At 40.0% G+C, this 14,626-nt stretch overlaps 1 protein-coding gene across 2 annotated transcripts; it reads left to right on the top strand.

Annotated features, from left to right (window-relative positions):
* The first annotated feature begins 342 nt into the window (after nucleotides 1-342).
* LOC133927057 (stromal processing peptidase, chloroplastic) lies at nucleotides 343-13,724 on the top strand. Of its 2 annotated transcripts, XM_062373319.1 has the most exons (25): nucleotides 343-616; nucleotides 725-929; nucleotides 2,485-2,714; nucleotides 3,393-3,591; nucleotides 3,869-3,916; nucleotides 4,092-4,199; nucleotides 4,311-4,499; nucleotides 4,594-4,890; nucleotides 5,238-5,339; nucleotides 5,451-5,585; nucleotides 6,383-6,607; nucleotides 6,733-6,936; nucleotides 7,114-7,284; nucleotides 7,413-7,562; nucleotides 8,082-8,219; nucleotides 8,315-8,542; nucleotides 8,678-8,830; nucleotides 9,072-9,195; nucleotides 9,402-9,519; nucleotides 9,836-9,956; nucleotides 10,038-10,118; nucleotides 10,422-10,523; nucleotides 11,696-11,846; nucleotides 13,063-13,177; nucleotides 13,255-13,724. In XM_062373319.1, exons 1-24 carry the CDS (start codon nucleotides 438-440, stop codon nucleotides 13,143-13,145), a joined length of 3,741 nt encoding a protein of 1,246 aa, XP_062229303.1. In that variant the 5' UTR covers nucleotides 343-437; the 3' UTR covers nucleotides 13,146-13,177; nucleotides 13,255-13,724. The 2 variants fall into 2 exon arrangements, with proteins under 2 accessions (XP_062229303.1, XP_062229304.1); XM_062373320.1 differs by lacking the exons at nucleotides 343-616; nucleotides 725-929 and adding an exon at nucleotides 2,140-2,274.
* Nucleotides 13,725-14,626: the final 902 nt, after the last annotated feature.

Below are 14,626 nucleotides of genomic sequence, written 5' to 3'. Positions count from 1 at the left end.
AATTATGTGCATGTATAAGAGTAATATTATTTTTTTTATAATTAAATGAATGTGTTAAATATTAATAAATTTATAAATAAATATTGAGATGTTCAAAATTAGTGAATCTAATTTTTTAATATTCTTTTATCATGTTCTGGAAAAAAACGGCGCCGCGCCAATCCGCTAGTATTAAGATTAAGTATCTTCCAGATCAGTTGAACCCAATCCTCAAACCCAAACTCGCACAAAACGAACCCGGGGGCCACAATCCCGCACCGCCAAGCAACCCGAGCCACGATATTTGCGTTGCGCCTCGTCAGCCAGCAGCCGTCGCTGCCCCGGCCCTTCACATCCAAAAGCATTAAAAAAACTGAGAAAAAAAAGGGAGAGAAGAGAGCAGCCTTCTCCCTCGCTCTCCTATCCTCCCTCCTCGGGACTCGGCCATCCCACCCCACATGGCCTCCGCCCCCTTCCCGCCCGTTGCGGCGGCGGCCGCCGCCCCGCCGCGCCTGGCCCCGCACGTCCCCTTCTTCCGCCTGTCCGCCGCCGCGGCGCGGCGGTCCTCCCTCTCGTTACGCTCCCCCGCCATCGCTACCCCCCTCCGCTACACGCACCACCGCGCCGTCGCGCCCAGGTGGGTCCCGGCTGTCTTACTGCACCAATTGATAGGTTTCACCCCCTCGTGCTGGCGAGCTCGCCTCCCGTTGATTAATCGCCTTGGGTCTCTATGCGTTCCCTGCAGGTCGAGGAAACGCGCGCAAGGGCTCGGCGCGACGTCGGCGTCGGCGTCGGTGCTGGCGGCGTCGGCTGGGAATTTCGGCGCGGAGAGGGACGGGTGCCTCTCGTGCTTCCCCAAGAGCCGGAGGCGGGGCAGGCTGGGGCTCGCGAGCTTCGCGCCGTGCGCGCTCCCGCACGCGTCGGGTGTTTCCATTTGCAGAGGGGTTAAGGTTCGTTCTCATCTACTATGCTATAGTTCGAGTGAATTGTTAGACTAGGATAGGAAATTGCTTTCGTTATTCGGATTGCGTGAGGTGAGTGTGCTGCAAAAAGTGATCAGTTCCTTACCTCCATGGTTAGGTTTTGTTCCCTTGTTTTCTTAACGTTGTGTGAGGGATGGGAGGGGTGTATGATCAGTTGGGTACAATAAATGTGTGGATTGAAAAAAATCAACCTAGCTTTCTGTCATCATTAGTAGAATACTAAATGCTCCCTGCATGCATTTTTTAAAGTTAATATTCCTCAACTCCGTAATCTATTAAGGGAAAACTACGTATCGCCCTCTGAATTTTGGTCTGATCTTCAAATTTCACTATGAACTATGAAACCTGATATATTTCACCCTGAACTTTATAATACCACTCAAATTTCACCATGAACTTTGAAACCAGATATATTTCACTCTGAACTTTACAATACCACTTAAATTTCACCCTGAACTATGAAACCAGATATATTTCATCTTGATCTTTATAATACCACTCAAATAACACCCTAGCCAGTTTTGGAGGGTGGTTTTATCTATGTGGTGGGTATGCACGACTGTTTTTGCCACAAGGGTATGCTGACATGGCTGATTTGGTCCAGTTCACCGTCCTCCTCACGGAGACATGGCAGCATGGACCTTGGCGGCAGCCCATGTTAGCTCAGCTAGACGTCGAATGATGATGAAGCAACATGACCGAGTTAATACATGAAAAAACCACTTGGAAAAAAGAATAAAAATAAGATTAAGTGACATGTAGCACAGACCTTGGCGGCAGCCCGTGTTAGCTTAGCTAGACGTCGAATGATGATGAAGCAACATGATCGAGTCAATACATGGCAAAACCATTTGAAAAAAAGAAGAATAAAAACAAGATTAAGTGACATGTCAGTTTGCATGGCTTAACCGCCGATGCAGACTTGCCACATAGGCAAAACCACCCTCCAAAACCGGCTAGGGTTTTATTAGAGTGGTATTGTAAAGTTCAAGGTGAAATATATCTGGTTTCATAGTTCATAGTGAAATTTGAGTGGTATTGTGAAGTTCAGGGTGAAATATATCTGGTTTCATAGTTTAGGGTGAAATTTGAAGATCAGGCCAAAGTTCAGGGGGTGATCTGTAGTTTTCCCATCTATTAATGGAGCAGTTGCACCTTGGTTTTGAATATTTGGCAGGCTAATTGTTAGATTAACTTCAAATTTGAAGTTAGTGAGAGGTTCTGTACTGCATATCACTGTACCAAGCAACATTCTGCAAGGAAGATTCTAATTGTTATGTCAACAGCCGGTGGAGCGCAGTCATGTTATGTTGTAAGCATTATTTCATTTCTGGGAAACTGTTATATGTTTGTTCTTATACACTCAGCCAGAAGGATGAGGTGTTTTTGTTACTAAAAAGGAAACAAAGGTTACATAGCTTCTCATAGCATAATGTGATCTCATATCGTCATCATATTTGTGTATTTGTCCCTTTAGAATGTGGAGTGCCTTTTGTTGACTCAATTCTTTGATAATGTCCAGGTCAGGCCTAGCCATATATTACATGCTGCTGGGCCTGATGAACCACATGTTGCAAGTCCGACATGGTCTGAAACTTCTCTTGACAAACCTTACCTGGATAATGCCATTAGTAAGGAGGAGCTTCAAGGTTTTCTCAACACTCCGCTTCCATCTCATCCAAAGCTAATTCGGGGCCAGTTGAAGAATGGCCTCCGGTATCTTATTTTACCGAACAAAGTTCCAGCAAACAGGTGATGAAACTTCTTTTCACTTCGATCTATTACTTATTTTGGTGAATATTTGCATAATCTTATGCTGCTTTCACAAAAGTATTTTCATGATTTTCTGCTATTAGTTTAATTTCCCAGCATGGTGTCATGTTGATCAGGGTAATGTTGACTTCCTTTCAAGTTTCAACTGGATTTTGTATAGGATCCTTTGTACAATCACACCCTTAGTTTCCCTAGTGATAGAACTTTAATAATGTTTATTTTTTTTTGAACTTGTATTTAGAGATACTTGAAAGTTGACAATTATAGCTGGAGCCATGAATAGCTGAACTAGACAACAAGTACGAGGTGCTGGTTTCACCTCTTGAACGTTAGAACTGTGTAGCCTTGTTTGGCAGGGCTCCAACTCCCAGCTCCATCTCAGATCTGGAGTTTGTATACTAAAATAAAGTGGTTTAAACATATATTTTTAGTCTAAAATGGAAATAGATGGCTCACCCAAACACCCCTAGTGTATCCATAGCTCCAGCTCCACGAATTTTGGAGCTAGAGATACCCAACTCTAAGAATACTTAGAGTTGGAGCTCTACCAAATAGGCCCTTAGTATATGGATCCAGCAACAAATATTATCTCAATGCCTAATTCATGCTAAAGTCTGCTAAATTTGTACATTATGGTTTTAACTATTTATTTTGCAGGTTTGAGGCTCACATGGAAGTTCATGTTGGATCAATTGACGAGGATGAGGATGAGCAAGGAATTGCACATATGATCGAACATGTTGCATTCCTTGGCAGTAAAAAGCGTGAAAAACTTTTAGGGACAGGTGCAAGGTCCAATGCATACACGGACTTCCACCATACAGTGTTCCATATCCATTCTCCAACTAAAACAAAGGTCTTTAATTTTATTGCTTTCCTCAGTGTCGTTTTAAACGAAAATTCACAATGTCCATTTTTGAATTTGGAAATAAACTCATGGTGGTTTGTTGAATGCTATTTTTGTTTTCTTGTTTACATGTGTTCTTTGACAAAAACTCATACATAAATGAACTGGAAAAAAATGTATTTGTTGACTCTCGCGTTAGTTTTTTTTTAAAAAAAACAATGACCCAATTTAGATGTATTTTCTTGTTCATTCAAGGTTTACAGATTAGCTTGTCTTCTATTTGTAGGAATATGGTGAAGACTTACTCCCTTCTGTGCTGGATGCATTGAACGAGGTAAGGTGTTACTAAATGGCATGCCTAAGAATATTTGAAACTGGAAGCATGTTCAATTGGTACCTGAAGTCTTAGATGAACGGTACCAAGATGTTTGGCTAGTCTTTATGACAAATCCTTTCTGTGGTTACTCAGAATATAAACAAGTTCTGCCAATTTCTCCTTTTTTTTTCAGATAGCTTTTCATCCGAAGTTCTCTTCATCTCGTGTTGAGAAAGAGAGAAGAGCAATTCTTTCTGAGCTCCAGATGATGAACACAATCGAGTATCGTGTTGATTGCCAGGCAAGAGATTTTTTTCTTCTGTCCTGTGTTTTACCAATTAATTGGTCCTATATCCTTAGTGCTCCTTGAACTCATGTTGACCGATTACTAATTTTGGTTCATTTGGTGCAGTTGTTGCAACATCTGCACTCAGAAAACAAACTGAGCAACAGATTCCCTATTGGACTTGAAGAGCAAATACATAAATGGGATCCTGATAAGATCCGCAGATTTCACGAGCGTTGGTATTACCCTGCTAACGCCACTTTATATCTGGTGGGAGAAATTGATGACATTCCCAGAGCAGTGCGAGAAATAGAGGTAATGAGAGTTGCATCCTCGAAGTACTGTTGATAATTTTGATGGTCTGTAGGATTACATATCAGTTTGATCAGATGACCTGTTGCAATTGCAGGCTGTATTTGAACATACGTTTTCAGCAAATGAAACATCCCCTATCTCAAATGCTAGTCCATTTGGTGCCATGGCAAGCCTTTTTGCACCAAAGCTCCCAGGTGGCTTTGCTGAAAACCTAACAGGTGAAAGATCACCTGCCACAGAGAAAATAAAGCCTGTAAAAAGGGAAAGGCAAGCAGTCAGACCTCCTGTAGAGCATAACTGGTCTCTTCCTGGAGTTGCCCAGGAGGCCAAGCCTCCGGCAATTTTTCAGCATGAGTTGATTCAAAGTTTCTCTATCAACATGTTCTGTAAGGTAGGCTCAAGTTTCATATCTGCTAGCAGTCTCTAGTGATGCTTTCATAGCTTACTTTAACACCAAATGTTTCGTTAGTAGTCCCTGTTATAGGAGTTGCTAAACGAACAAACTAGATTAGCCTTTGTTATAATGCTTTCAAGGTTTTTTAGCTTTGCATCTTCAATAAGATTAGTTGCGCCATCCATCATATAAACAACACTGCTTTCCGAATTTGATCCGGTATGAACTATTTGGATAGGATACTTTCTTCAACTTTAAGCTTACTTATTCTTTTGGTGAACTTTCTTAGTAATGCAATAGTTCTATATTCCTAACTCTAGATTTTTTTTCTCTCACTTGGACAGATACCTGTTAGCCAAGTTCAGACTTATAAGGACCTGCACAGTGTACTGATGAAAAGAATATTTTTATCTGCACTACATTTTCGAATCAATACAAGATACAAGGTTTGTGACTATTAATAACTTCCTGTTTCTGCCTGATGTATCCAAACTTCAGTTTTTTGTTGCGATTGAATGAATTATTTCCCTGTTTTTTAATGCTGGTACTTTATACAGAGTTCAAATCCTCCTTTTACGTCTGTTGAGCTGGATCACAGTGACTCAGGTAGGGAAGGATGCACAGTCACTACTCTTACAGTAACAGCTGAACCCCAAAACTGGAGGAGTGCCATCAAAGTTGCTGTTCATGAGGTTTGTGCATTTACGTCTAGAACTCCAAATTATCTTGTATGTTTTCCGTATTGTGTTATATCTCATTATATTGTATCACTGGAAATGTAAGTGAAAAGTTCTTTGGTAGTGAAAAGTCTTAGGTAATTTAAGCTTAGTGCTAGAATAAGAGTATAAGATCCATTTATTGTGAGAACATTTGATGAAAGTCCTGGGAAATTTTATATTTATTTTTGAGTTAGTGCTTGAAATAATATTCTACAAGGAAAAATGAATTAGGAACTATAATTATTGAGTGAGAACAGATAACAAGGAATGCAATGGAGGATGTTAAGCAAGAGTGTCCTAGCATGAGCCCTGCCCGAGTCCAGCATAACCTTGTCCATGAGCCTATGTACAGTCTGAGTCCATTAGCTCAGTCTGATACGGGCATGATGCAAGCCCAAATGCCCAATCGGGAGCTATTACGGCATGTGCGAGCTCAATCCGGGATCAACCCAACCCTCCTCCGGAGGCCCCAAGCCCAACTGGTACCGAACTGAACCTAAACCCGAGTTGTACCCATTACTAGCCAAACCATGTTTTGACTCGGGTCGAATCCAGTCATAGCCGGTGCTGTATTCAGCTCAAGAGATGGTGTTGCTTGTTAATGGTTGTCATCAACTTTTGTCACATAGCACAATGGTTGAGCTTGGTTTGCATTCAACTTTACACAAAAGAGATTTGTGCTGCACAAGTGATTTGACCTATACTTGCAGCAGTGGGCCACTTTACGGGTGCTCTGTTCTTTTTACTAACATGTCTTTGTGCTTTTTCAGGTGCGTAGACTGAAAGAGTTTGGTGTCACTATGGGAGAAATGACCCGTTACATGGATGCACTGATAAAAGATAGTGAGCAGCTGGCTATGATGATTGACAGTGTTCCCTCAGTTGACAACTTGGACTTCATCATGGAGAGTGATGCGCTTGGCCATACTGTTATGGATCAGTTGCAGGGACATGAAAGTTTGCTTGCAGTTGCTGAAACTGTCACCCTTGAAGAGGTACTATCATTTTTTTTGTACAATTTGCAGTAGAAATTGATGGCATAAATTGATTTCACTTTTTCTTAAGAAAAAGAAAATCCACTAGGCTTATATGATACCATAACGAGTTTTTCCATATGTAGGTCAACTCTGTTGGCGCAGAAGTACTGGAATTCATTTCAGACTTTGGAAAACCCAATGCTCCCCTTCCTGCTGCTATTGTGGCCTGTGTACCCAAAATGGTGCATGTTGATGGAGTAGGTGAAACTGATTTTGAGATATATCCAGAAGAAATTACAGACGCCATCAAGGTGGGTCTTGAGGAACCTATTTATCCAGAGCCTGAGGTATGTTAGTTATTTTCCATCTCTTGCTTGTTGTGGAAGCATTTAATTGGATTAGCTCAGTTCATGTTTGAAGTTTCCTTTGGTACCTCTGTGAAAACTGAAAACTGTAAAGCAGCACATTGTCTTTCTGGGGATCTGGACTGTTGATTTGATTGATTATTTTCATTCTTGGTGCAGCTTGAGGTGCCAAAGGAATTGATTACTCAATCACAGCTTGATGAGCTAAAACTGCAACACAAACCGTCATTTGTTCCTTTGAACAAAGAGCAGGAGGTGGTGAAAGTATTTGACAGTGAAACTGGTATAACACAACGCTGTCTTTCTAATGGAATTTCCATCAATTATAAGGTACTTAGTCAACTGGATACCTCTTGCTACTTTTCAATGGACAGTCTTCTCTTTTATATGCCAATTCTGTCAGTAGTTCAGCTTTTATTCCATGTTCCATACTAAAAGTTAAGATAATATAATGACAGATCACACAAAATGAAGCAAGGGTTGGTGTCATGCGGTTGATAGTAGGTGGAGGGAGAGCGATTGAAGATTCTGAATCAAAGGGATCTGTTATTGTTGGTGTTCGTACCTTGAGTGAAGGTGGTTGTGTTGGTAACTTTTCAAGGGAACAGGTATCTTCACTATCTTCTACTAGCATATTAATGTAGTTCATCCGTACATTTAGGATCTCCATCTGCTCCCTTTATTCCAAACAACCAGTTGCTGTATATCTGTGCAAGGCTCCAGTCAAATTTTTCTCTCTTAACTCTGAGTGCTTATGTATGTACCTAACTTCAAATTATTATTCTTAAATAAAGAAAAATTCGATTGCTTTAATCTACTGCTAGATTCCAAATTTACCTTGTCAGGCTCCAGCCAAACTTCGAGTGCTATGTATATATTTGGCTCCAAATTCTTGTTCTTAAATAAAGAAAAAATCTATTGCTTTAATTTACTTGTATATTCCAAATTTACCCATTGTTTAATATAATGTTTATACTTATCCATTCCCACTAAGCTCAATAGCCCGCAATGGAACCCGCTAATTAATGTTTACAGATCGGTTGCCTTTCATCGTCTGAATGCTAAATATTCGTTCAGTTGTACTTTTATCGATTGGCTATATGTAATGTGATGTCCACTAATTCCAGGTTGAACTTTTCTGTGTGAATAATCTTATCAACTGTTCACTGGAATCCAATGAGGAATTCATCTTTATGGAATTTAGATTTGCTTTAAGAGACAATGGAATGCGTGCTGCTTTCCAACTTCTCCATATGGTCCTTGAGGTATGGATTTCTATTTACTACATAACACACTCACCTGCTTCATTATAGTGAACTAGTTTTCTCCGAGCAAGGAGGTCTAACACTTCGTGTTACAGCATAACGTGTGGCTAGAAGATGCATTTGATAGAGCAACTCAGTTATATCTGTCTTACTACCGCTCCATCCCCAAAAGTTTGGAACGTTCTACAGCTCACAAGCTTATGTTAGCCATGCTAAACCATGATGAAAGGTTCGTAGAGCCATCGCCACATTCATTGCAGAAGTTAACTCTTCAGTCAGTTAAAGATGCTGTTATGAACCAGTTTGTGGGTGGCAACATGGAGGTTCGTGAAGTACTTTTTCCTTTTTTGTATTTCTTCTCTTTTCTCATAGCACCTCTATGCTTGCTCCAACATGTTTTTCTTTTCCTTTCTATTTTTCTGTTTTTATATAATTCTACAGTGAAATATTTTCTCCAGGTCAGCATTGTTGGTGATTTCATTGAAGAAGAAGTAGAATCTTGTGTTCTTGATTATCTTGGGACTGTGAGAGGTACAAGTTCTCCAAACACAGAGGAGTGCATTGAAAAGATTTCCTTCCGACCATTTCCATCAGATCTGCATTTTCAGCAAGTATGAACTGTCCTGCAGCCTACATTATCATAATTGTTTTTATTTTCATGTTTTTTAGTACAGTACAATGAGAGGTCATTACAATGCTGATCTTAGCTGAAGCATTAGTGAGGCACAAAAAATACATGCATATGTTTTTTTTTAATTATGTCTTTTGAACCCCAGCTGTCAAATCATTTTGCCATTTATAATGCCTGTGCTTTCAGGACATATTTGCTTGAGTGTGGCTCTTCTTTTCCAGGTATACATAAAGGATACAGATGAGAGAGCCTGTGCGTACATTGCAGGCCCTGCACCTAATCGTTGGGGATTCGCTGCTGAAGGAAATGACCTATTTAATGTCATTCGGAGTTCTGGTGCTGATGGTAATTCTAATTTGATATGTGTTACACTGTGACTTGTACTCTGTCTCCTAGTTGACACCATAAATCTCACAAGTTAGACCTGATTTCTGTTTGAAGAAATTCCTATTTATCATCCTGTTAGAATTACAAAAAAAGATTTAATACTAGTGACTTGTGTAGTGGTGTTTAGTATGCTGGGTTGGCTGATATTTGTTGTGCAATTGCAGCAGGAACATCTGAAAAGGTAAATTTGGATTTGATGGGGAAAAAACATATTGATGTTCGCAACCACTCTCTTTTCTTCGGCATCACTTTGAGTTTGCTCGCTGAAATTATCAATTCTAGGTAAAAGCATTTCTGTACGATTCTTTAGCAGATTATTATTATAAGCTGCTTCAAACATGGCACAGGCCATATTTTGCATATCATAGCATGCACCTTGGATAGCTTGAGCTATTATTAGTATATCAGGCAGTCACTTGGTTCGTAGTAAACCTTGATTTGTCCCTGTAAATCAAATGTGCACAGACTGATTAATATGCCAGCCTCACCATTCTTTACTAGAAGATCACAATATGGATAATTTACATGGTGATGGATAGTTTTGTTGTGTACTTAGGGGACAGGACTAACATAATGTGTTGTGCTGTTTTGTTGTCAGGTTGTTCACAATGGTTCGAGATTCCATGGGATTGACATATGACGTTTCTTTTGAATTAAACCTTTTTGACAAATTGGATCTTGGTTGGTATGTGATCGCGGTCACTTCAACTCCGAGCAAGGTATTTTACTTTTCATATTGAGTTCAAATGTTCCGTGTGCTTCTGTTGATAATATTCACATCTTGCGATCTTTAATGACAGGTCCATAAAGCTGTCGATGCATGCAAAGGTGTTCTGAGAGGATTACATAGTAGCCGAATTGTTGAAAGGGAGCTGGACCGGGTTAGTCAAACATTTCTAGTCCTTTTTATTCTGTAGTTCATAGCACAGGAGCCAGTACTTGTAGGATGCTACTATTCATGCTAACCATGAATTATGGTGCTACATTGTGAATCAGTTTAATAAGATTGTACATTTTAGCACATTAATATTTTTATATGGTTTTTTATAATACATTTAGTTTGAATTTACATCTTGAAAGTTTGAGTTAAATGTATCTCATTGAATAACATGTATTTTGTTGTATAATATATTAAACTCAAAATTTAGAACACAATTTTACTGTCCCAAATGCATAACTTTTAGGCAAAGAGGACATTATTGATGAAACACGAGGCTGAGACAAAGACAAATGCCTATTGGCTTGGTTTGCTAGCTCATCTACAGTCTTCATCTGTACCAAGAAAGGTAAAACCTGAAATGCATTGATATTATTTATCATTGTATATTCTCAAGAACTCGGAAACAGAAGTAACATAATTTCTCCCTCGACCTTTTTTTCCTTTTCTTTTTCTTTTTGCATCGGCACTGCTTTGACCATTGTCATAATAATTGTGATTTGTGAACTTATTTTCTAGCCAATCTGGCTAGATTGCTGGTAATTTGAATAATTTTGTAAATGTGACCTCTGGAAGCCTGCTGACCTGAGACCATCTGCGGGGCATGCTATGACAAAATATAACATCTTTGTAACAGAAATAATCACGAATTTTTCTCGAGAATACACAGGAGACCTGTGTATTAATATATTACAATGAAAAATAAGTTTACAACCACAACAAATACACAAATAGAGGGTTTCTAAACTGGGAAAGTAATAGGAATCCCTACCGCGCAAGAACGACAAACTAAAACTATTCTACCGGCCAGAAAACGAAATTATGGATTGCTAAGTTTGTAATGTATGTGAGAAAATTCCCAGTATTTCCCCTGCAACTAGCAGAAGGAAAACAAAGACAAATGAGAAATTTGTAGACCATTGCACTTGGCTGCAGTTATAAGCATATTTTGTAGTTGACATTTGGTAGTTGGTACCAGTTTACTGTTGGAACTTGTGCACCTCTCAGGATTCCATGCATGATGCATGTAAAGAATTTGGTAAGTTGGGGAAGCAGTTTTACTGAATTAGGAGGAATTAAAATCAGACGGTTCCACGGTTGACCTTGTGGTTTCTGTGTTCCACCCAGAATCTGAGATGGCTATGAGTGTGTGAGAACAGGGAATAAATCTGAAAATTTTGCTCATGTCCGGATGTCTTGCTATGGGCCATTTCTTGATCCTGGCCTATGAAAGAATCTTGAACTGTGGTCAAGCTTGTTTCCAGTAATAATAATAGAAGAAGAATGGTGGTCGGGTTTGTGGTAATTTTTTATCGTATTTAACATACCTATAAAGTATAAAGTATAAACACATCCATTTTGGGAGTTATAGGAGTTGTCCAATATATTATTTGGTGGAAGGAGCTTTTGTGCATCTTATCCTTAATTTATTAACTTCTTTCACTGAATTTGCATGTTCGTTTTGGTTGCTTTTGCTGTTATATCATCTTAATGCAATTTGTGTTCACCAAATAAATGCAGGATGTATCCTGTATCAAAGAATTGACGACGTTGTATGAAAGCGCCACGATTGAGGACTTGTATCTTGCATATGAGCATCTGAAAGTTGACGAATCTTCTTTGTTTGCCTGTATTGGGATTGCTGGCGCCGAATCTGGTGAAGACACAAATGGTACTAAGCTACCAATGCTAAGTTTTACCTTGGATCCAAAATAGATGTCGTCCTATAATATGTATGCAATTAAGATTTGAAATTTAGACCACTAATATACATCAAATTATTTAGGTTTACCATTTATCACATGAGAATGATATTAATAGATTCATTATAAAAAATACTTCTGTATCATTATAGTTTTTTTACCAATAGATACTTGAAAAAATTTGATGGTCAAAAGATGTGCGTAGAAGGCTGTTCGTGTCCTAAGCAAGTAAAATGAACCCGAGGTTACTAACAATAGCTCCTAACCTTATTTACTCCACATTGTAAATAAATTTGCATAGGCATTTTATATAGAAACTTGATAAAATGGGAGGTATAAGGGGGATGCTATTGATCAGGCTACTGAATTTTTTCAGTCTGTTCAGTCGACAAAGACGAAGCAGGGCCCTTGGATCTCCATCGTGCGGTCATCCTCTTTTTTTCTTCCTCTAGCAACTCACACACTATCTCTTTGAAGTGACAGGGCACCTCGCTCCCCCATGCCATCCGCCTCCTCCCATCTATGGGATCTGCTCCCGCCGCCCGCTGCCTCGCTAACCAATCCATTTTTGTGCTCCCCCGTCGCCAGTACCACCCACCGGTTATCCTCTGCAACCTGTGGCCGGTGGCGTCCCCGCCGTCCCACCCACCTCCTCAGCCGGGCTAGGTCTGCCTCCCAAGGACCTCCCTCTAAGCCCAACATCCATGGAACACCACTCCAACCCCGAAACCCCTCCTCCCTAAGGCGGGCGTTCGAAAGCTCATCGACTCAGTCGCCTGAGCAATAGGAAGTGTGGTGGTATAAAAAGAAAGATTGTGACTTTTTTCCTCGAAAAAGTGGAAATGGTGTTGATCCTGTTAAAGGAGTAGGAAAACCAAGTTCTAGTTTAGTTGTTCCTTCCTAGGATTGAGCTCGTCAGTGATCTTTTCCAAGGTGTCTAGAGAAACCTGCTTTGAACATGACATTCGCTGAACAACATAGATTTGTGAACACTTGAAGAATCTAGAATGACATTTTTGAACGGAGGTAGTACATAGAACTAGTCCTAGGCCGTAAGCATATCGTCCAATTGAGAATGGATATGGGGTTAATCAGCATTATGGGGTGTAATTTATCGAAGTTGTGGCTTTATCCATTATTTTGTCACAGTTTTTTTTTAATGTTAATGCTGTTGTTGAACTGCAGATGATGAGCCTGATATGGACCTTCATGGTATGGCTCCCATGGGAGGCCGGGGTCTATCAACAATGACCAGACCAACCACATGATATCTACCTTTTCAGGCGCCAACCCTTCCAAGGTGTGCTATATTCAGTGCTCTATGTTATTGTGCTTTTGACAAAATTTGCTGAAATTTCCTCATCTAATTGTAAATAGGAATCAACCTAGCTCCTGAAGAGAGGAGTCGTGTGATCCTATGAAGACAACATGTTGATGGCCGTTTTTCAGGAATATACCCGTTAAAGACCGTTGATGCACTGGATCAGCCCAATTATTATTCGTGTGCATTTTAACAGAAAGTTTGGTAGTTGCATTTTTCCGGAGAAATAGTGAGTTGATTGCTGGCAAGGGTGGATTTATTGAAGGCCATGTAGCTTCAGATGTATAGTAAAGAAAGTTGATTCGTGCAGATTTCTGATTTGTTGTAACTAGGTCCTTCAGGGCATTTCAAAAATCAGAAGATAGGATGACAGTAGAATCACAGATAAATTGTGCAGCGTCTAAGCACAGGGCATATGCAACACAATAATGAAACGTAAGCTTGTAACATTTTGATGCCATTATTTTCCCCAGATGATGTATAATTTTGTTATTCATAATAAATAGATTCACAGTTTTGTTGATTATGCACAACTGTTTATTTCCTTTTTGAGTAAATTATAGAGGCAAGCCAGGCGTTGCAAGAAGATCGTTCGATCCAATTTGCTGGCGAGCCTTGTTACTCATTTGAAATGTAAACATAGACATCACAGCTGCTGTAACAATGATCACTGTTTCTGGAGAGGTGGAGGGAGTTGTTTCCAGAATGGTTGTTACGAACTGTTGGCTATTGAACAAGTCCTGGGAACAACCAGGTGTAGGAATTGAAAGGCTGACCAAATCGCACTCATGTATGGTTGTGAATCAATCTGAGAAACCAAGTTGAAATATAATTTGATTTATTTTTATGAGTGATTGACACTATTTTTTATTTGGTTTAATGATCTTCGGTTTTGTATTAGTTTTGATGTGATTTGAATTGATTTGAGATTTTATTTGAGTATATTGATTATGGACTAATTGGAATTGGAGTTGGAGATATGTGTTTGCTTGTCTTATGGTGTGCAGGTGATGGATACAATTTAGTGATCGACGGTGGGATGATCGGGACCAAGCGGAGTGCTTGGTGCCAGACGATTAAGGAGGCCGGACGAAGTCAAGGGTGATACTAGCTGAACAAATGGAGGTTAAGAAAAGCATTGAAGGCGGATGAAAACGGTGTGTTGATAAAGTCAAGCGAAGGAGATGTCGGTGCAAGTGACAAGGCGACCCAAGAGATCGAGAGCGGGAGAGACTTGCTGGCGGTCAGGATCGCATGACGGAGTACACGCGTTGATATCGAAGCGCTTGCTTAAGTTGTAAGCAAGACGGTGAGTCACGTTTTGAGAAACGTGCAGGTGGTTTCGCGGTTTGGTCTCAAAACCGTGGGAAGACTAGAGGAGTATGTGGTACCATCGCGAAGCTTGCGTCGAGGTAAAGTTAAGTCGTG

The sequence above is a fragment of the Phragmites australis genome, chromosome 8 (assembly GCF_958298935.1).
Source record: "Phragmites australis chromosome 8, lpPhrAust1.1, whole genome shotgun sequence".
Taxonomy (NCBI): domain Eukaryota; kingdom Viridiplantae; phylum Streptophyta; class Magnoliopsida; order Poales; family Poaceae; genus Phragmites; species Phragmites australis.
The sequence above is the reverse complement of the archived record's forward strand: the minus strand, read 5'-3'. Positions and strand labels throughout refer to the sequence as shown.

Bases quoted from the DNA above. Each gene is read 5' to 3' on its own strand.
- LOC133927057 (XM_062373319.1), top strand. From the start codon at position 438: ATGGCCTCCGCCCCCTTCCCGCCCGTTGCGGCGGCGGCCGCCGCCCCG. The intron at 7,563-8,081 runs GTATCTTCACTA...CACTAATTCCAG, and splicing joins GTAACTTTTCAAGGGAACAG to GTTGAACTTTTCTGTGTGAA. The intron at 9,957-10,037 runs GTATTTTACTTT...CTTTAATGACAG, and splicing joins TCACTTCAACTCCGAGCAAG to GTCCATAAAGCTGTCGATGC.